This window comes from Puntigrus tetrazona, chromosome 20, assembly GCF_018831695.1.
Source record: "Puntigrus tetrazona isolate hp1 chromosome 20, ASM1883169v1, whole genome shotgun sequence".
Taxonomy (NCBI): Eukaryota; Metazoa; Chordata; class Actinopteri; order Cypriniformes; family Cyprinidae; genus Puntigrus; species Puntigrus tetrazona.
In genome coordinates this window covers 574,875-598,356 of record NC_056718.1, presented here as the reverse complement: position 1 = coordinate 598,356, position 23,482 = coordinate 574,875, and the positions used below count along the sequence as shown (strand labels likewise).

At 40.2% G+C, this 23,482-nt stretch overlaps 1 protein-coding gene across 1 annotated transcript in view; it reads right to left on the bottom strand.

The window, feature by feature from the left end:
* Nucleotides 1–23,482, bottom strand: part of lama2 (laminin, alpha 2) — a 144,007-nt gene that overhangs the window by 5,950 nt on the left and 114,575 nt on the right. Inside the window, 24 exon segments of the mRNA XM_043219394.1 lie at nt 58–170; nt 1,310–1,372; nt 3,082–3,193; nt 3,195–3,263; nt 5,475–5,651; nt 5,744–5,895; nt 10,368–10,580; nt 10,816–10,936; nt 11,027–11,165; nt 11,935–12,079; nt 12,397–12,559; nt 12,652–12,776; nt 13,698–13,857; nt 14,746–14,879; nt 14,981–15,124; nt 16,217–16,371; nt 16,904–16,909; nt 17,073–17,255; nt 19,376–19,492; nt 19,584–19,686; nt 20,960–21,098; nt 21,741–21,901; nt 21,976–22,092; nt 22,168–22,378. Of these exon segments, the coding sequence (XP_043075329.1) occupies nt 58–170; nt 1,310–1,372; nt 3,082–3,193; nt 3,195–3,263; nt 5,475–5,651; nt 5,744–5,895; nt 10,368–10,580; nt 10,816–10,936; nt 11,027–11,165; nt 11,935–12,079; nt 12,397–12,559; nt 12,652–12,776; nt 13,698–13,857; nt 14,746–14,879; nt 14,981–15,124; nt 16,217–16,371; nt 16,904–16,909; nt 17,073–17,255; nt 19,376–19,492; nt 19,584–19,686; nt 20,960–21,098; nt 21,741–21,901; nt 21,976–22,092; nt 22,168–22,378 (3,222 nt within the window).

Here is a 23,482-nt window from a genome sequence, read left to right as displayed (position 1 = left end):
GTGAGGACGAGGAGGAGGAAGAGGAGGAGGAGGAAGATGAGAGTAACTCACACTCACCTGTTCTTCACCTTCTTGTCGTCAAACTCAAAAGCCATGTGACTGTTTCTGGACAGACCGAACTGTTTGGCCAGCTCCAGCACAACAGGCTCCGCCTCCGCTGTGCACGACACCTGTGTGATTGGACAGAGCAGGTGTCAATCAAACGCTGCACATTACGGAAGTCACCAAAACATTTTAGTATATAGAAATAAAGTACTTACAAATCATTTGTTAACTAGTTCATTTTAGCAACTGTAGTCTTTACACTATGTGTTAATACAAACACATCAGTAATAGTCACTGTAATATACAAATTATTATTTTCTGATTGAATATATATGCAGTATGTAAGTATTCTAAACCTAACTGGTGTAGTTTAACAGATGTGATCTCAACAGCTCTACAGATGTGCCAGTGTTTACATATTTAATCAACGAATACTGAATTCAGGAAATTAATCAGCCGATTCTATTGAATTTGTGACAAGATTCAGTTTTCAAGCACATTTTAATACAGCTGACTCATTTACTTGAGAAAAGCGATGTTGCATAAATTATGTAACAAAATATTGTAAAAATATTGCTTTTTATTATATTCGTTACATATATTATAATGGTTTTTAATAGTGTTTATATTTGGGTATAGGGCCAAGGGATCTAAAATATATCTACAGTTCATGAAAACATGAAAAAAATTATTATTGATAATAAATGACTGTAAAAGTGAAATTGCATGACATTTGTGCTTAACACGCTATACCTTTCAACATCTGAGGAACACTTCATAATTAAAGCCAATAAATGAGGAACTTACTTTTTGTACAGTATATGGACTATTAGTGTACCAACAGTGTAGTGGATACAGTTTATTATAAACTTGTTTATCAGTGCTTTGCTACTGTATACTTGGCATAATGTGTAAATTGTGAGCCACCAAACCTCTAGATGTTAAGACTTAAGTTAAGTCTATGAGCTGTTTCTAAAGCACAGGCAGTAGATGGAGCCAGAGAACAGTCACAACACATCACTGCGCTTATTTCATCGGCGTTCAGTTTTCATCTGAGAATGAGGAGCTTGTCGAACAATGAAACACACTGTGACTCAGAAATCAGAACTTCCTCCAAAAACAAAGCAGCAGAAGCAGCATAAAGCAGATAAAAGCTCTGCCGGCCGTCAGTCAAAGGATGAGTGTCTGAATGGAGGAACTGGAATATTCACATGATGTGTGTGTGTGCGCGTGTGTGTGTGTGTGTGTGTGAGCAGGTTAATACCGCAGCTTCTTTAACACCGGTGGGCGTGTCTGTGATGGGCGTGGCCTCGGCGAGGGGCGTGGCCTGAGAGCAGCAGAGTGACAGCAGCAGAAAGAGACAGATCACGAAGAGCTCAGGTGAAGCCAGCGATTACACGACAGCATTAAAGCATCATGGTGCATGAAACAAACAAGAAACATGGTTCCCCCCGATTTGTTTCAGACTGTTCAAAACGAAATGTAACAGTCAGATGTTATTATTCCCACAAACTTTGACTAATGAAATTCCACAGACGTGTGGCTGTCAGAAACTCCTCTTCCTGTCATTTCCGTTTAACATCTCTGCAATTCAGATTCACATTTATGAATTTAAAAGAGAGCCAGTTCTGAAATTCTGAATATTGATAGACAGCGTGTGCACGTTTATTAGTAGGGTGACCATACTTTTTTTTTGAAGGTTTTTGATCATGACTTTAGGCCTAAAACGTTGGAGATCTGGCTTTGTTTTCTCTCTCTACAGTCCTCATCATTATATGTATTTGCATTGCTTTTTAGCATTCATGCCTTCGTTCTCACACGCCACGACTGAATGATTACATGCAATGTCTGCGTGCTATAGCTCAAACTCCTTTTCCGTAATCGGGTCATTGGTACCAAAAATATTGACTAATTGTATTTTGCAGCTGCAGTGATAAATAATATTGTAAACCATTTAAAAACATGCATGGGAAACTGTTTATAGACGTGACTGCCCAGGAGACCGGCATGAGTGCTAACGCTGTTAGCTTTAGCTCCTTCAGCTGAAGAGAAGGTCTGTGTTAAAAGCAGCATGCAGTGCGTGAACCACCGCTAGGCCACATGGAAGTCTCTGCACATCTTCAGCTCATCTGTGAGGCTAATGGCCTGGAAAACTGCTCTAGCGTTTACTCTCTCTCACTGCTATCCTTCAGTCTTTCTCTTTCTCAGGATAACATGATCATAGGGTTGATGTTTCGGGAGCTGGTGTGCATGATGCCTGGACAAACGCATGCATTCATACTGGTCTGGATATCTGAAGTGAGACCTGAAATCCTCAAGGAGCAAAGAGGAGGTGCAGCGACTGTTCAGCTTTAACTTCTACAGTGACAAGAAATAGAAGCCAACACCGTAATATGCCTTTGCAGTGGCTGCTATGTATTTAAATGATATATATAATATGCACTTTGTGTATAAATGCTGCTTCATATCACTTATAATGTGCAGTTTGGTTTGCAATATGCACATAAATATTGGTATTTCATTTTTTACAATACAATACAATGACTGTTATAACTTTAAAGGCAATTTTTCTGACCCTTCAGTATTTTTTCAATTAGATGTATCTCAGCCAAATATTGTACAATGGAAAGACTGCTTATTCAGATTTCAGATGATGTGTAAATCTCAATTAGAAAAAAATTATCCTTTTATAACTGCTTTTGTGATCCAGGTCGTGATAGTAATAACATTTAGTAGTTGTGGCATAATTAATTAATTAATTAATTCTTATTAAATAAATTGTTGGCCAAATTGTGCAGCCTTCTAAACAATTATAAAATTATTTTTTCCCAAACAAATCGTTCAGTCCTAACTGTGAGTTAAAACCGCCTCGGCAACACTGACCCTAAAACTGTCAGAGATATCGAATTTAACTCTTTGTGTTTAGATGCAAACATAAGCGCTAGAAAAGGAACGAAACTAAGAGGACATTGTGTCCCATTATGTACAAACTGACCAACTAGCGGTCAGTCTTAAACTACTGGTTAAAGGACGTACGGTGGAGGCTGGCGGTGGAGGCCGAGCTGCTTCTGTGGGCCTCAGAGCTGGTTTGGGCGGAGCCGCTCCCTCTTCCTCCTCCTCCTCCTCGGGGTCTGGGGCGGGGCTGGGGCGGGGCCAGGTCGGGACACTGGCCAATCTCTGCGTTCTCAAAGGCCACGGGCTGAGAGAAGTCCACGGGCCTGTTTCATTGACAGACACAGACACAACACACAGCCGCTCTTGAGGGAACGATGACACGACGTGACTCCAATCAGGTGAATAATGAACACGCTTATGAGCAAGGACAGACTCATTTAAATGAGTCTGGTAGAGGGCAATGGGGTTCGCTCTAGTGGAAAAGACGCACAGCCCACTGGCAGAGATTCATACTCCTCATTAGAGCAAGAAAAACTGTGATTATTAATGTCATACAGCGTTTAGCTTATGACTGCACCTCAAAACTGCACTGGAAGGAAAACAAGACCTTTAATCTACAGCCACTGGAGGCTGGGAAAAATGGGTCAATGTTTACACTAGTCGCTGGTGTGTACGAGTCACTACAGCCCAGTCGAAACATACTGCAGTGAATTGTGCTCTGGAGGTCGGCGCATTTATCGTGGGCTGTTAAAGGTGACCTCGAGAAGCTTGGAAGACTTGCTAGCGTCTCTGACGTCCTATTATCTGTACACCAGAAAGCTCAACCGTTACTGTTAAGTCTCGTGCTAGGACAGAAAAAAAAAACATTTGTTTTATGTTTCTCATTAAAGCCAAAAAAGGGTTTAAAACCTAATGCCCTGAGCAACCGATGGGTTGCCAGGTCTGCGACAGAAAACCAGTCCAACTACTATACCCCCCTCCATCTAAATCACGTCCCAGTGTCAAAAAAAACTCATTCTGCAGGAAAATAAAAGACTTGGCAACACTGATGGGCAAGTGTGTTAGGGACTGTAGACTCTGTCTGCTTTAAAGTTCATCCCAAAAATTAAAATGCAAGCCTGCATGACTTTCCTTTGTGGAACACAACAATATTTTAGAATAATGTTTCTTTTTTTACCAAAATTATTAAACGACTAAACATTATTTTTGCAATAAGCCATTCAAAGGTGCAGTGCGTAATCTTGACAGGTGGCAGCTGAAGTGGTTATTCCAGTCCAAATTCAAAATATAGTTTCTCCCACCACCTTCTGAGACTCAGGTTGCCAGGTTGAGGACTCTCATTGTCAGAAATGAACACCCCTGACAATAGATGGAGACAAGCCCTACACTGACATGGATTTCAGTAATCTAATTATTAACCTTATTCTAAACAAAACACTATTATACAGACGTATGAACATGTATAAACATATATATAGAGGTATAAACTAGTGGTGTCAAAATGAGTGTGTTAACGCCATGCGATTAATTTTTTCTTTAATGTAATTAATGCAGGGGCAGGACTAGGGCTAAAGCTGCCTTAAAACTGCACGCATATAATATATTTCATATAAGTCACATTTAATAACATTGTTTTTGAAATGGTTTTCAGATCAGTCCTGAAGCAGTCCAGTGCTGCTGTGATGTCTATTAAACAAAGGACAAAGACAAAACAGGGAAAAAAAAACTTTTATAGCTTCAAGGATTTATCTATATTTAATTTAGTCCTGTTATTAGTACTGTTATTATAATCAGTACTGGTATTAAACAGTTTTTTATGTGAAGATTGTTGAAGTTCAATTAAACTAGATGTTATTTTAAATGTTAAAACTGACTGTTTTGTATGTATGAATGATGAATTTCTAATCAGTGATTAAATAGCTACGTACTAATGGAAAACTAGTCCAGACATGGCCTTCAATCTCAAAAAAAGGCATTCAGATCTGTCTTTATGTTGTTAATTTAAAGATTTCATCAGAAATTATTGCAATATAAAAGTATATTTACTCTAAACGCAATTCATTTTAGAAAAATGTGATTAATTAGATTTATTTTTATTATCTATTGACAGCACTAGTATAAACTAACAAATATTGTTATGATCCGGTCATAGAGATTTTTTAATAGATCCCAAATCTTTTTAGATCTAGTAGAATCTGTGATCTCTGACCCAAACGAATTTGTTTGCTTTCATAGCTGCAATATGCTGTGTTTTCCACCACCTGGCAACCTAGGGTGTCAAAGTACTATTGGGTGAAATGTTAGTGGGCGGAGTCACAAAACAAAGGCAGACATTCTGTCATGGAATGCACATTTCAAAATAGAATAACTGGCTGTAGCATTGTTTTTCATAGAACTTGACCGTAGCATGATGTCTTAACTTTTTTTTTGCTTCAGGGTGGTTAAATAATTACATACAGCACCTTCAATTCCACCAAAAAAGATGTATTTTTTAATAGAGATGTGGAACCATGATGGCTGCAGTTTGGACGTACACAGTGTTGATGAGAAGGTTCCAGATGCAGCCCTCAAAAGGCACGTTCGGCCGCTGTACACCTGTTTCTATGTCTGTAGGGATGCCTCCGATGAAGAGGCGATGGATGCTCAGAGGATGATCATTGGGTAATGGCTGCTGGAAGGGTGGCTCTTCATCCACCTGCACAGTGAAAGATCTACACACGCATGCTCCATTAGTTTCAAAGAGGCCTGCTTGGGAAAAGTTATGAGAGAAAGAGAGAGAGAGAGAGAAGGAGGGGGGACTTACGCTCCCTGAAGTCTCTGGATTCGCAGTGAGTGCTCTCTTCCATCATGCAGTATTCCCTTTTCCACTTTTCTGAAAGCTCTGCGTGGATTCCTGCTGCCGGTGAACACCAGCACCTCCAGAGCCCCTTTATTCAGTTGCACAGACAGGAAGGGCTGCAGACACACACATACGGATGGATGAGGCTTGGACTATTACTAATCGCTTTACTAGTCACTATTGTGCACAGTGTTAGTGATCTAAACAATCCCACAACTCAAACTGATAAACTTTCACGTGCAATCAATCGGTCACCCGGTATTGGCTCCATGACAATGATCTGCATTGACTGTCAGCAATGCAACTACCAGAATACCCTATAACAAACTGCCCACTATACCAACATGATAAGAAACACAGTAGAATCCAGCCTAAAACACCCTAAACAAACATGCCACCATGAAAAAAGGTTAATCATGTTCTGAGTGTGCTTAAAACACTCAAAACACCTTAGCGATGTCCTAGCAACCACTCACAACACTGAGAAAACTACATAGCAATGTACTAAAAACACTTTATCAACCCTCCAGAACACCCTAGCAAACTAAAATGCCCTAGCAAGAACCAGTTTGAACTCTACACTTTAGCAATCACTCATAACACCCTAGCAACTGAATAGTAACGCTCTAGAAATCCCTCAGAATACCACAACAACCACCTAGAGACGCCTTAGCAACCAGCCAGAAAACGTAAACAACCAGCAATGCAGCGCTAATGCCACTGCAGAATAATACCCTAACAACTACCCACAACACCCTAGCAACAGAGCAGCAACTTCACCCCAAACCACTCAGAATACCCCAGCATCCACCTAGAGACGCCTTAGCAACTAGCCATTGCACATAAACAACACCCTAGCAATACCCTAACCACTACTGTGTTAACTGTGTTAACCCTAACAACCAAATAACAACGCCTTGGCAACAGAGTAGTAAATGTTTAACACTCCGAAACGCTTCACAATTTCCCAACAACTTCCTAGAAAGACCTTAGCAACCAACCAGAACACATAAACAGCAATGCCACGGCCCAGCTACAGCAAATTCTTTTTTTTTTACCATTTGCGCTAAAAACACTCACAACATCCTAGCAACCAAATGACAATTGGCCCCGGCAACCGAGTAGCTACTGTCACACTCTAGAACCCCTTAGAAACAGCTTAGCAATGAGCCAGGACATGCAACCAAGGCCCCAGAAACTTTTTGGTTAACCAACTGCACTAAAAACACCTTAGCAACCACACAATAACGCCCTGGCATCCAAGCATTTTAACGGTGAGCTTTGCAAGCCAAGATTATTTGCCGATAATATATGAAAATGTAGTCTAGATAAAAAGCTAAGTATTTTTGATAAGAATGGTACACAGAGGCGTCCTGAGGTACAGAATGGCTCACAGTAATATATTCGCGGGGAGTGAGCTGAGGGCCGGTAATCAGACAGACGGCTCTGAGAGCACACACTCACGCTCTGCGCGCCGCACTGGAATTGAGGAGAGTGATGCAAGAGCAGGATCCTCTCTCCGAGCCGACGGCGACGCGCACGCAGCGCAGGTGACCCTGGACTCGCCGTAAATTGGAGGAATGAATGAGGAGCGGTGGAGAAAACCCTTGGCCTCTCCGAAGCCGCACTCCCGCAAAATGACACCCACTTAATTTACGAGCAATAATGATTTTCAAAAGGTGGCGGTCCGGCACCCTCTCCCGGGAGGGTTATCGCAAATTGGACGCGATCCATCAAAACGCTGGCTTGTAAATCTATTTTTACAAACGGAGTATCACAGGGAGGTGAGAGAGGCGACTGCTTACTACGGATACGCCGCATAATTGATGTGCTGCCCCTGAGCTGGAGAGAGAGAAGGATGATGAAGACGTTACTGACAAAGATGTAGAAAGTCATATTTTAATTAAAATGATCACCGTGCCCCTGGCCTTTAGTCCACCTGGTAACAAAAAAAGATCAACTTTTGTTTGCTGAAGGGCAGAAGCAATTACAAACCTGCCCGGATAATAAATCTCTTTTATGGGCTATGAGACCCCTGTAACCCCGTGGATTCATTATGATCTCGTACTGAAGGCCGTGGCTCCCCGGACTTCCACTATTACCCATAATCACCTTCCTAAGTGCTCAGACAGGCAAAAAGAACAGCATCGAGCCGTCTCGCACGGTCTCCTGTGTGTCTGTGTTTGCAATCAGCTGGAAGAAGGCTGGATTTTTCAAAACTACGCAATGCAGCTAACGCTCAGACTCAGTCCTACCTACAGGAGCTTTGTGTTTTGCGGGCATTAAAAGATCATTTATATTCAGTCAAAATCAGAACTGAGCTGAATAATTACACTGACTTTGCAGCACTGATACCGTTTTTCAAGTGAACTGAATCAACTCTGATCTGAACAATAACATCACTGTTTTCTGTAAAACTGCTTTATAGCATAAATTGAACTTGTGTTACAACTAAATTTACAACATTGACACTTATTTTATTTCAACTATAGACCTGTTTTAAAATTGCCATTTCTTTCAAAAGTACTAGACAAAGCTGTTCTCATTCATCTGCCTTCTTTTTGCCCCGAAACTAAGTATTTCTCTCTGGTTATAGACAGCATCATAACGCAGAATCTTCATTTTTAAAGGTTCTTAACAATGTGTTAACTGTAGACTCTGGGGATGCTGCAGTTTTGGTATAAATAGCATATGATACTATAGGCCATAACATTTTCATTGCATGGCTTGAACAGATGGTAAGAATTGAAGGTACTGTTTAAAAGTTTAACAATTAATTAATTTCCCATCAGAGACAATGCTTCCTTGCCAAAGACAAGTTTTTATGTCAATCCCTGTTGTAGGTGTATTACAGTAAGGAAAGCCCTAGTGCATGTCTTGTACCGAGCTTGAAAAAACAGTTGGGATCAGAGACAATGTAGATCATATACAGTATGTAGATTATATGTAGATCATGTAAATTTTGAACCATTTTGAATCTGATTGGGACGAAGTAGGCTAGTCAGTGAGGGAGATGCCTTTACAGACACAGAAATATCTCTAGTTATGTTGTGTATAGATCATTAACCCAGTGATATGAATATGAATATCTGTGTATGTGTGTCAACAAGATCTTTATATATATATTGCTTAAAATACAGGACTTTGCTAAAAATGGCATTTTCTATTAAAATGCTAAAACACAAATACATAAATATTGAATACAAGTTTAGAATTTTTTTATATATATATATATATATAATGTGTTTATATATGCAGAAAGACTTAATTTATGTGGATTTGCATCATCTTCTGCACCTTTTAAGTGTGGGGTTCCTCAAAGTTCTGTTCTGGGACCTATTATGTTTTCACAATATATGCTCCCAATGGGTTTATTACAAAATCTGGAGTATCATTTCACTGCCAGTAAAGACATGGTTAGCTTTTTGCATGTTTTTTTTTCCAAAGACTATTTTGTTCCATAATATTGAATTAGGCCCTTTGGTCCATTTATATTGAACCTATGGTAAAAAAAATCAGGTGCACTTTTGACTTATGACTAACTCAAAACTGACAAACACTTACATTCTGTTGCCAGGTGAAGCTTTTTTTCTACTAAGAACACTGACAGGTCAAGCCATATTCGTCTTTTTGTGATTTTGAGAAATCACAGTGTTCAGAACACTGCTGCTGAACTGGACAGGTTTTTTCTTCTCTACACTGGATACCTATTCATAATAGTATTGATATATAGTATATAGTAACACATATACAATTGTTCATTTGAAAGTCTTTAAATGGCTCAACACTGGTTTCTTTCAAATCTCATGTTTTTTCTCCAGTACCTGTTTTGAGATATGTTGGAACCTGATGTTTTTGAAAACGAATGGTTCTGCACTAAGCATAAGTTTGTGAAAAGACTGCCAGTGCTAGGTAAACATAGCGGCGATGACACATATACTTTAATCTACTACAGAACCAATATTTCTATATCAGACACAAGTGGCGCGATTCAATAAATTCAAACAGAACCAATTATAATCAGTGATCCTAGATGCGGGATGACACAGTGTGACATTTTCTGACAGTTAAACGATGCTCTGTACTGTTCCTCAGAAAAAAGATCTATAAATGAGGAGCCCACCAGAAAACTACTTTTCTATAGGAATTAAGAAAATCTTGGCAGGCTGAAAACAACTTGCTCGGAAGTGTAATTCCCCATCTATTCCACTTGATTGGCAAAGAAAACTTGCCCGAAATTCCATTTTACAAAGTCCACACAAATTTCCACTTATATTTCTTTTATGCTGTTTGTTCGTCCCTGCTGGTCTACTGATGTGGTTTTCGATAAAACCGCCTCCAAGTGGAATGTAAAAACAATAATTCTGGCTGCATGAAACTGTTCAAAGCCTCCCCCCAAATCCGGATTGGCTTTATAAAGAATTTTCCACCGTTGTTTACTGATAAATAAGAGTAGTGGGACTATGGGACTGTTGTGTATAGGAGTGTTGCGCAGTTAAAACGTCAATCTGTGTAAAAGGGTTTATCAGCGCTAAGCACATTTCAGTAATCTCATGACTGAATGAGAGTGTGAGGCGTGTGCGAGCACCTCTCCGGTCTGTCTGCGAGAGCGGCGTGGGATGTGGACGGGCGTCAGGCCCTGAGTGAGCTGTGTCATAGAGGTCAGTCCTCCTCTGCCGAACAGGATGATGCCGTTCTCACTCTTCGTGCTGAAGGAGAGAGAGATCTCTGAGCCCACATCAAACGACACGGGCTTCAGCTCCATGTACCCGGGTCTGGGGAAGCTTACGGTGTGCAGGTTCTGACAGAGAGAGAAGCCGGTGTTTAGTTCGTAGTTTCACCCAGAATCCTCCTGTGGTTCATCGGCTGACGCCATCAGATCGGTCATGGGTGTCTCCTCAACTACAGCAACTGTCCTGGACACTTTGTAATTGCTATTTGTAATGCTAATTCTCTTCTAATAAAAGAAAGAGTGCTTGTGGAGAATGCTGCCTTTAGTGAAGAGAGACAATGACAAAGGCCTTTCGTGGCTGTACCTCAATGGAGCAGCCTTTGGTCAGTCCTGTGTAGTCCGGGCTGCTCAGCAAATTGTACGGCGTTCGGGAAACTTCAATGTCTTTCATACAGCCAGAGAATCTCTTCAAAACCACCTCTGGCCTGAGGAAACGTGAAAAAACCCTCATCCAGCTTTATTAGCAGACGTGAGATTAAACACAGAAGGAACTCGTGTAGTAGAAGAATACACACCTGTAGTTTCCAGCCTTAGGTACACCGCCGAAATACATCCTCTCATCCTCCCTCAGGTTGAGGCCTGTCGCTCCACCCGGAGATGCCATCCGCATCTGCTCATCCTCGTTAGTGTCGATGTTCACTATGGCGACGCTTGCTAATAAGCAAATGCAAAAGAAACAGTGAAACACTGTGACGCTTTCAAAGCATCGACCACTGACACCGAGTCTGACCAAAATAAACCGATGGGCATCGTGGTCTATCACATGCAGTTCATGCTTGGGATTACGTAAAACCTCCTACTTAAAGGCTTTTTGTCGCCATCGAAACACCCTCGGAATGGGATTTCATTCACATGTGTGAATTTAATCTTTTCTAGAATACAATCCGCCATCAAAATGATTTTTTGACATTGAATTATTCCTGCTGCTGTTAGAAAAGGCTGCAGGTTCCTCGGTGAATGAAGCCATAGCCTGTACTCGCCGGGACAGCTTCTTTATGTTTACAGACGTGACGTAAAATTGCCATAAATTGCCAAACAGCGCAATACTCCAACTTCCTGAGAAAACCTGCCCGTACCACTCATATTAGAAAACATTACTGTAAGCGGACCGTTGTGAATTGTGCTAAAGTAAGGCACAGTTTTGAACACGGGCTGGTTATGTACTTGCTCAAATATCGATTTTGCATCATCTTTAACCAAAAAAAAAGTTACAGACTGCAGCTTTAAGTAATTAGGATGGTGCAGCATTTGAATATACATTTGTGTACTTATATATCTTCTTGGCACCAATGTTATCGTTAACTAAAAGTAGCATGATTAAAAATATATTTTTGGCAACTGAAATAAAATAATACAGCTAAAAATATAATACTTCTAAAAGCTCGCAAAGGACCAATGTGAACATCTCCAGTCGTGTGTGTACCTTCTTTCTTCATGCGGGACATGGTGAACGACTTCCATTTGCCGTCATTATAGCGTTTGTCACTGATGATGGAGCCGGTTCCTGAGCCCAGATCATAACTCACTTTTACCCTCCCATCGCTCAGCTCTGCACTCATGAAGTCCTTCTGCTCAGACAGACAGACGGAGCACGGATATAAGCAGCTGATTGCTCATTTATATGGTTTAAAGGGGAATAAATAAGAGATGGCAGTAGCCTACTCTCTCTCAGTTATATCATTGGGTAATTATACTGTATATGAATTGCAGGCATCAGAGAGCTGCTACTTTTGATGAACGCTTTTTAGTTTGACTTTCGAGATCTGAGATTGTAAGTACAACCACTGATAAATTTTAACCAAAGACTTTTCAGTAAGAAAATATCAAAGGAATCATATCAACTGGGCATTCGATGACCCCTTTAAGCGTGGGAGGGGGGTGTTACCATGTCTTTGGTGGCGAAGTACATCATGAGCGCGTCGGTGGAGAAGGTGCGAAACTTGAACATGACCGTGGAGACGTTTGGGTTCCATCGAGTGGGTCGGCTCACAGCTGCGTATCCATCTCCGTCAAACTGAACCGTGCCTTCAGTGTCCGCCGGCTGAGGACTGCACACACACACACAAACACACACTTTACACTGAGCTCCTCGCACTGAACTGATGTGTGTGTGTGTGTGTGTGTGTGTGTGTTTGCTCACCTGACCACGCATCCAGCACAAGCCCCGTCCCTCTCTCTGTAGTTCCAGAGGCCGATGGGTTTCCCATCCAGAGACGTCTCTCCCATACAGCCTGAGAACGTGGTGGTTTTCACAGCGTCTGCCTTCTACACACACACACACACACACAGAATAATTCAATACAATTATTCAAAATTTCCTTTTTTTTCCCATTCAGACAATCCTTGTCATTGTCGCAGTAATATCATTGATTTCACAAAACCAATACTATTGGATGAGAACAGAACCCAATCAAATTAGTTCACAATTTTGATTTGAAACAAACTGAAGCAGTGCCGGGGTAATGCATGACGTGTTGCCATGTTGAGAGAAATTGAGAGTACGTTCAGAGGTGTTGTGTGTGAACATGACATTAATGTAGTTCTAGACAAAAACATATTTAGTATTATTCAAAATCAATACAGTGAAAAGCAAAACATAGGTTATATTTAAATATTTAACATATACTTTATGTGTTTATTGCCATTTTATTAACCAGTATCTTCGAAGCTGACCTTCGAAAAAATGACTTCAGATAAACACGACATTTCATTTTATTGATGAAGAGTGTTGAATGCGTCATTTTCATCTTGCATTTTATTTGTGCTGCGCCCTCTACTGTACAGGCATGGATTTACATTTCAGGATTACAGGTGAATATGCTAGAAATATTAATTCATTAATAGGTCTTAAGACGTTAAGACAGCTGGCTTGTATTACAAGTTTTTGAAACACAATATTTAATTCTTATGTGGTTTTGTTAACAAATTACAGGTAGGCTTTTACAGAAGGACTCTTTTAATACTCCATTATTTAGAAAATACAGTCAACAGGCATAAAAAATACATTTATAGCAGGTTAGGGAATACAATTTATTTCTATAAATATTTATATGAATCAGCAGAGTTATTGTCACATAAGCAAAATATCATAAAATCTCACAACTGTCCAGTGCATGAAAAAAAACATGCTTTCACCTCGTTAAAGTGCATTTCCAGATTCAAGCGCTAAAGCAGTAACTCTCTCACCTTCACCGAGCCCAGCATGCCGCCGACAAACAGGTAAGCGTTCTGGTCCACGTCCAGCACGGTGTAACTCTCGGGGGATCTGGCACTTCTGAGGCTCGGCAAGATGCCTGTTTTGGGTCCCTCCAGTGCATGGACTAAGATACTGCCGTTCAGCCCGATACTGGACACCAACAACATGAGGATAAGACCAACACTTCAGCCACCGGTAATCGGCAAGACCAACAAACACTTACTAGTACTTTTCAGTCGTGAAGCATCGTACTGTATGCTGCAAATAATCAATGTTTCCCCCCAAACCCTGCCTATCTTCACTATCTTTTAGCACTAGATGAACTCAAGTAATATTTTAGTTTTGTGAAGAAAATCTAACGTAGGTCAAATTGACATCTGTTTACAAAACTAACATCTGGAAAGGAATCAGGAACGTTTAAGAAGAAGCATGTTGAGGAGAAGTAATGATGGTATACCAGAAATGATGACTTGGTCTTACTGAATCAACCCTTAAAACAAGTTCATTTCACAAAAACTACATTTGGAGAGGTTTAAGCTTAAAACCAGGAAAATATTTCAGTAAGAAAAACTTGGAGCAGATTTTCCACCAAACAGAGAAAGAAAGAAATAAAAATAAATAAGTTGCCTTTATTTTTAACCTTTTCAATTTCACAGCTTCCAGTTTTAACATCTTTGTTCTTCTGCTCTGAATTCTGAGTTCATCTCTTTTTTTTAAGGGAGCCAGAATCGTTTTTGGTCCAATTTCAAAAGTCTAATTTTAATCTTTCAATTCAGAGATTTCCTGAATACATACAGTATTCTTATAAGGTTCTCTTGTAACTTATTGCTTACATATAAACCACCAATTGTAATAAAAAAAGAGTAACAATTCCCTTTTTTATTTTGTGGTGGAGGCAGAACATCTTGCACAATTTCCCATCTGAAGTACATCTATCTTGTTGTGAGGATGTGATAAAGGCTGATGGAAAATCTGATAGGAAATGAGGAGATGATTATTTCTCAACAAAGCACACAGTGTACGTGAACTCTGAATTACCGCGAAGCCTCGATCCGATGCCAGTTTCCATCGTTGATGACGAGATCGGGATATTCGACACGGCCGACCCCCGAACCCACATCCCACAGGAAGTTCACCTTGCCCTTCCTCATCTCGAGCGCCAAGAAATCCACCTACACGCGATTGAGGAAACTCAGCCCTCATCAAACGTGACTTTATGAGCTCTTTATTAATATTTCCCTCATCGTCTCGCTGGTCTCTGAAGCTCACTCACGTATTTGGCCGATCCGAGGTAGAAGAGCAGGTTATCAGCAGCGACCGTCTTCACATGGAGGATGATGGTGTTGTAGCGGCCCTTCTTGATCTCTGGCCGGTAGGTGCGGATACAGTCTCCTCCGGACGACACAGACACCTTGATCTAGGGGGCAAAGGTCACGAGAGGTCAGCACACAGTCAACGATCTTCTCGTCTTCCTTATTCAAAGAGAAATCAGCAATCTTAAAAGTAAGACCCTTCTACATTTATCGATTTTGTGTTCACAGAATAGTGTTTAAAATATTTGATATGCTTTTCGCTTAACAATAAAGAAGCCTTGAAACAAGTGGAGCCTTTATGAATAAAGTACTGTTTATTTTTTTTTAGTTGGTTAAAGATAATTTGTTCATGTTTTATTCATCTGATGACCAGAAACATAATCCAAACTCCACAACACAAAAGATCAGAAAATAAACAGATAACGCTGTTTTTATAAATTCATTTGATTAGGCTTTTTGATTATAAAAATTTGATTAAACCATTAAGGCGAGACACTGCAGGCGAATAGGGAAAAAAATGAACTAATAGTTATCAACTTACTTAGCTAGTTGACTGATTACATTGATAATTGCAAATGTATTATGCTTTTTATGTTTTCTAAAATATTAAGTTTAAATATGCAAATGAGGCACTGTTTAATGAAATTTGTGCTAATTGCATACTTTTAAAGAACAGAACACTGGATGAAACCAGTTTCAAAATTCGTATATCATTTTTTTGACACATTAGAGTCAAATGTTTATCTCAGTTTCGTTTCATAATCCTTAAAACAGACAGAAAACAATACATTTTGACGATAAAATGTTGCATATTATCGAGCAAATTATATATGATCAAATCCCTCTGTAAAACCTTCAGGATATAGACAGGGTTGAAAAAGTTTTAAAAGTCTGGTGTGTGTAAGTACCACTGAAGTGGAGATACATGGCTCAGCGTAGGAGAAAAAACTAGTCTGAAAAAATATTTGATGAAAAACCAAAAAAAGACCAAAATTTCAAATTTGAAGAACCAATCTCAGAAAACGAAAATAGAAAGCACAGAAGACTTCATTGCGATGGTTTCCCAACAGAGACTGGCTGTAGCCAACTTTGCGAGTATCCTACCCCTACAAGCGTTCAAATAAATGCAATCTTTGAATAAACTGATTTGAAAGAATAAAGCAGACTTGTCGTGGCGTATGAAGGGCAGTACTCACAGAGTTGGCCTGTTTGCGAGCCTGGTTGATGAGCTCTTTGATCTGAGAGATGTTTTTCTTCAGGTTGTCCTGGAGCTCCTGAATGGGCTTCAGTTTCTCCAGCAACCTGTCAGCTTCATTCTCCAGATCCTTGACTTTAGCTCCGGCCGCATGAACTGCACACACACACACACACACACACACACACACACACACGCACGCACATTAACACACAACAGCGTGACTGAATACAATTAACAGCGCATTAGAAACATGCTGGACAGCGGAGCTGTGAGTAACGGAGAACGAAAGCCTCTAACAGAAGAGCGCGAGAGACTACGAAAGAATTCAGAGGCAAAAGAGAAAACGGGGAAAAAGTGACATGTTATATATCTCTCATTTGCAGCGTAGGCAGCGAAAGACATGGAGCTGTTATTTCAAAAGAGAAGATGAGAGCGAAAAATGACAGAGTTTCCATCTGTAATTAGCTAAAGCGCTCATTAGGATAACAAGCTTAGTGAAGCTTTCAAAGGCTGCGTTTAATCCTGTTGGGTTGAAACAAAGAACGGAGAAACGGAGCGATTGGGAAAACACTCTCTCTGTGCATGCAGCGCTCCGGATAAAAGCACCATGCTGAAGCCTCGGGGAGCGGAGAGAGCTCTTAAAATCATTCGCACAGATGAAAGAAGAAAAATCGTGTATACATACTTATTGCTGTTGACGTTCAAAATCAAATGAGGGGGGGAAAAATACCAAATAAGCATTTAAGTGATCTTGTAACACAAACATTTCAATTAAGAAATCAAATCTTCATGATCCATGCAGCTGTTGTCTCTAACACAGAAGCATTATTGCTGGAGTTGGATGGAAGTCGTACTGTTTTTCTCCGGGTCTTTGATCAGGTTGTTGGCTTTCTTCACGTCGTCCTCCAGCTTGCTGTGGTTCCTCTTCAGGCCCATCAGGTTGAGGTTCATGTCCTTCAGGCGGTTGAGGACGTCTATGGCCGTGTCGTTGGCCTCTGCCGCCTTCAGCTTAGTGGCCTGGATCTTGGTTGCCAGATCTGCCGTCATTGAGAAAACACGATTTAGCTGCACGTCTCCAACGCCGTGTTCACAAAGATGAAGAACAGCATTAATATGAGGAGAGTGAAGAAAGCGCACCATGAATGATCTTAGAAAGTAACTTAACATATGTGACCCTGGAGGCAAAAACTAGTCGTGAGGGTCAAATAAATGCTAAATAAATAAGCTTTCCATCGATGTCTGCTTTTTTTAGGAGAGGACGATACACGGCTGAGATACAATTCTTTAAAAATCTGGAATCTGATGGTAAAAATGGCCTTTAAACTGGTCCAAAGGAGTTCCATTCAATCCAATCCAAAAGTATGTTTTAATATATTTACGAGAGGAAATTCGTTGTTGTCTGTTCTACCTTTAATAACGTTGTTATGTACTTGTGCTTAAGGAAATCTTTAAATTTTATTTTTATTAAAACGGGAAAGTGCTAGGTTTCTAATGTAAGTATTAAAGGATATTTAATAAGAAATGCAGTGCAGTAAAAAGTACATTATTATGCTCTAGAATGTTGTGAAGGAAAGTTTTCTCAGACACTCTGATAAAGTGCTTTCATCTGTGTCTCTCTGCACGAAGACGTGAACTTTATCTCCAGAGCTGCTCTCAGAGTCACTTCCTCTGCTTTACTGTAAAACTACCATCAGAAACCCAAAGCTCTTCACTACAACCAACCACAATATATTTGTGACAGAAATATATAACCATTATACAGCAAAATGAGCATTTCAACGTAAAAACATTAGTACTACGACGACGACTAATACTGAGATGTGTTTATAATTCATGCGCATCTAAGTGGACTGAATCAGCACACACTACTAATACTGCTATAGTGGGAAAAATATATTTGAAATATATTCATCGGTTATTGCTATGGTAATTATTATATTTCCAGTCATGATGGAGAACTGTGTTTAATTAATCAATCTCACAATCCTAAACAAATCCTAATGGTCCTCAAACTAACTAGGTTTCAATTTTCTGAAAAAAAAATGTCCTTTAAAAAGTAAAACACTTTATAAGACTGACTCATTAACATAAATATTAATTTTAAAACAATGAGCTGTAACAAATTTATCACCCCTCTACATTACATCTCTTGGATCATTTACAGAAGATATTTGTTCTTAATTTTTACTTTTTATTGTTAATTTTACTTCCTATTATTTTAATAATTTTACAATATTTTTTAACCTCAAGCACCTTGAATTATTATTGTGTGATATATATATATATATATATATATATATATATATATATATATATATATATATATATATATATATATATAGACTTGCTTGCCTCCATTATTTTAGCATTATTTACATACATTACAGTATTTATTCTTATTTTGAATTAGCATTTTAATTTCTGTTTAGGTTATTGTATTTCAGTTGTAGTAATTCTTTGTAACAATACTTAAAGTTTCATTTGTATTCATCTAACATTTATTAAAAATAGCTTTTAATAGTTTCAGTTTCCTATAACAAGACTGACTTGATATTTTACTGACTGCTGTTTTCTCAGGAAGTACATGGTAGGTGGGAAGGTAACCAGACACATTCAGATCCAGCGCTTCTACTAATATCCTGTCTACTAAGATGCCTTCAAGTTTTAAGGGAGGCACAGAGTTGCCCTTTACAGTCTATGATAATTCATAATTGTTTGTGCCAAATGTGGTGGATGGTGCAGAAAATTGTTTTAGATCCTCAGAAGTGACATTGTGGCATTCTAGATGCCAGTCTGAAACACACACACACACACACACACACACACACACACACACACACACACACACACACACTCACACACACCTCTGTGTAACCATAGGAACAGCAAACATCAAACCCTATGAAGGTTTAAAGTGACTGTGTTAAAGTTTCTGTGTTTTCTGCAGTCAAGCTGGTGAGGATGACCCTGACACACACACACACACACACACACACACACACACACACACACACACACACACAGATCAGCTGTCAAGGAAAATATGAGAGTTTGAACTGCCTTGGTTTCCTGTAAACTCAGGTCTTCACACACACGCTCTGTCTCACACACACACACACACATACACACAAACACACACACACACACACACACTCACCATCAGGGATGGCGTTGAGTTTCTCCATTGTGTCGTTCAGGCCTTTCTGTAAGTCTTTGTTCTTTTTGTTGGCTCCTTTCAGTCTGAGCTGAAGATCACCCAGATTGTCTCCGTTTTCTGAAAAAAAAAGATGTTGGAAAAACAATACGGTTTTTCTCAGGAAGATTTGTGAGAAGCCTCAGGCTGGTAATCTGATGTGGTTTTTCACCTTTCACGTCATTTTGCAGCTCTTTGGCCTCGTTCCATAGACGGTGACTCTTCTGAACCGAACCCTTGGCCTGGTCTTTCAGAGATCCTTTGGGTCCCGAGGCCTACACACACACACACACACACACACACACACACACACACACACACACACACACACACACACACACACACAGAGCAGATCAGAGGCCACTCAAGCTTCAGAGCATACAAACCAAACTTTTGAACTTTAGGGACATGTTCTCAACAATTGTGTTTTTGGGGGGAAAACAATATTTTAAATGTAAACATGTGCCACACATTGAATTCAAAACCTTGAAGATTTTAGTTTTTTTACGCATTCGGATGAAGTATGTTGTCTATGCACATCAACTGTATTTCTTACTCCAGTCTTCAGCATCACACGGTCCTTCAGAAATCATTGTAATATTCTAACTTCTGATTATTATCAAGTAATGGAAAGTCACAAAAGCGATGGTCCTAGTTGCGTGGTGATAACACAGAAATATAGTTGAACGTGATACGATCTTGCTCTTGTCATGCATTTCCATGCTGAGAGAGGGAGAGAGGATTGAAAGCTCATTTTTAGTATTGTTGCATATTGTCAGGTTTGACACTCTTGTGTGAAGCACCCTTGTTCAGTTTTAACCTTTCGGCCCGCCGTTCCAGCGGCAGACGTGAGAGGATAGTGAAAGAGGCTGAACGACAGGAGCGAGGGATGATAACGGGAGGAACGGGAGAACGCTTTGATCTCTGAAGCAGGACAAATGGAAATGAATTGAACAGAGGCTGAGAGTCTTATGTAACAGGTTACTGATTACAAGTTACCTTATTTAAAATCATATAAGTACTATTTCATTTCCTAATAATGTAACATCTGATTACGTTTTGATTACTTTTATTAATTCCTACAAATGACTGGCGGTACTCAACACTGATTACTGCAAGACTTTCAAAATCCACTTGAATTAAGATAATAATAGCTTCATTTTAAAGCACAGCCACCAAAGAATCAGACTTTAGCACCTCTTTGAACTTTCAGATTCGCTTTTAACTTTGACATATGCAATAAAAAAATGTACTTCAACACCAAAAAGCAGTGTTTTTTGAAAAAAAAAACTTGTTTTCCGATTGCTGAAGAGTACCTTCTTCTCCTCTGTTCTACTGTACAGACGTGAATTTATTTCTCCTTCATCCCGAGGTTTATTCATTACACTTTTTTCTGTGAAAGGGCTTTTAAAAGTAACTTTCCCCAACACTGACTGTAGAGAAAAACAAACTAACAAAATACAACTGCCCACATTGAGCATTTCACATCAGTCACTGATTCAGACTCTGTGTGTGTGTGTGTGTGTGTGTGTGTGTGTGTTTCCTCACCAGCTGTAGAGCATCGATGCTGGTTTTCCTTGCCTCTTTGGCCACCTTATCGGCCTCATCGATGTAGTTCTTGATGTTTGTGTAAGCGTTGAAAGCGGCGGTGGCATTGAAGGACAGGTTCTTTGCCTCAGCCAGAATACTACAGAAGCCACATTCAGTCCGATCAGAGAGACACAAAATAAAGTAACCCACTGGAAAAAACCATGTCCACAAAAGAAAATGTCCACAAACTGATTATACATTGCTTCTGCATGACGCTTTTGAAAAGAAATGTCTAGTGAGCGGCAGTATCTATCTGAAACTGATTATTTTGTAAATCTGGCAGTGTTTTAGTACATCGGTTTAGTACAAGCCTAAACTGACCCTAACCAATAGTTTTAACAAAAGCATGCATCCGTTTCTGGAAGCGCTTGAGCTCTTTTACTGTGACCTGTTTTTCACAAGGCTTTTCACAGCTATCCGAATGCCTCACATCACATCACAGAGCTAGTTTTGTGAAACACATTTTAAAAAAAATGATTATATTTCACAAGTCGTGCACTATGGTAAAAGTGTTTTGATTTCACAACATAGTTCTGTGCAAGAAACCATCCAAAAATAAGTCTTCAAGAGTGCCCCTATTATGTCTCCTAATATTGTTTTGCAGTCTCCTATGTTTACATGCATGTGAAGGGCAAAACCCCTCCCTTTCGTGAGCTTACTCTGCTCTGATTGGTCGGATGGCCCGGTCTGTTGTGACTGGTCCACCACACACAGCGGGTAAGAACCGATAGGCACACACCTGTCGAGTATGGCAGCAGAATCGTTGAGCTGGCTGGCGTGGTCCTCCGCTCTCAGCAGCAGATCAGGGACGGCGTCGTCCAGACCGCGACCCAACCGCTCCACCTTAAAGTCCAGCTGATCGTGCAGGGGACCCAGCTCTCTGGCCATCTCCTCCAGCTCCTGCAGACGCCAGTCAGTGAGCCACGGCTCTCAGGATAGGGTACTGTTCAGTGACATCTCTGCAAGAAACTGACCTCTTTGCCCCGGTTGACGCTGTCGGAGAGAGCGTTAGCTTCGTCCAGCATCTTCTCTCCTTCTGCCAAAATTTCCTCCATTTCCTTTTTCCCTTCACCGGCCACATCCCTCTTTCCCTGCTCAGACAAACGCAACGCTTTAGACACAGCTCAGAGCGTTTTATACAGCAGCGTGTTTGTGTAGGTGTTCACCTGCAGACGCTCGAGGTTCAGCTGGTTGCTGATGCCCAGTCCCTCGGCCTGTTTGGTTTTGTCGTGTGCGTCCCTCAGCAGATCCTGAGCTTCGTCCAGTTTCCGCCTGTAATCGCCCATTTTATCACTGACCTCTTTCTTCAGGTCCTCCGTGGCCTGGTGTGGGTCTCCAAACAAACGCTTCACTCTTGCCAAAAGAGCCTCTGCGGCACTATAAAGATGAAGAGACAGAGCGAGAGAGCTCCTTATCTGTGACTCATGACACCGGAAAACCCTTTAAGAGACCGACGAGAAGCAGGATGACCAACTACACTAGCACGAGATTTTTGGCTTTTATTAAGCAAGTATGCATTACATTGATTAAAACGCTCTTAAAAATAAAGATGCTTCACGATGCCTTAGAAGAACCTTTTGACTAAATGGTTCCTTTCTATATTCCTTTATATAATATATTCCTACAATCCAGAATAACGTTACAAGCAGAGCTCAATACTGTATTTTGTAGGACAGTGAGGGGATCTCTGAGGAGATGTCACATATGTGCATGCTTCAGCGCCGTAATGTCAAACTGCATCCATCCAGCTCTCCTCGTTCCCTCTGTCCTCCTCTAGGTGTCTCTCTCTGTTCTCTCACCGCCGTACAGACGCTGGAATCCATTACAGAAGTAATTTGATTAGGCTGGAATAATATTCCTCCCCCGCCCAACCTCGGGCAACTTTTAATTAGTTCATTAAGATTTTACATAAGAAAGAGAAACTTTCTTCATTTGAGCCGTGATTCAATGAACCACAAAATACGACCGAGAAACATAATGCCACCAAAACAATTATTGCAACCTGTGAGCTTGAATGGCGTCCTCACCGCTGCACAGCTCTATGTGCTCAGTGTGAAGGAGGTTTGTTGTGGCACTCGAACGGAGCGACATTCATATGATCTCTATTTAGAAACAGCAAGCTGCATTGAAACACTTTTTAAGCAAGACCTCAACACTGCATTATTTTCCAGTCTGCATAAACTTCATTTTCTCCATAGGCAAATCTTTAATGATGATTGCCAATCGATGGCACATGCTTGAAAACATCAAACCACCTTATTTTTTTTACACAGCTGAGTTCACGGTGAAGAACTACATTACCCACAATGCTGTCAGAAAATTCCACCAATCAACCCGTTCCACCCACAACGATGCAATCGAGTCAAAATGTACATATTTGCACAGATATGCTTATTTTCATGTTTCTATATATACATTCAACAGCTAAATAAATAAATGGATATCCATTGTTTTGAAGGCAATTTTTTCCCTTACTAAAGT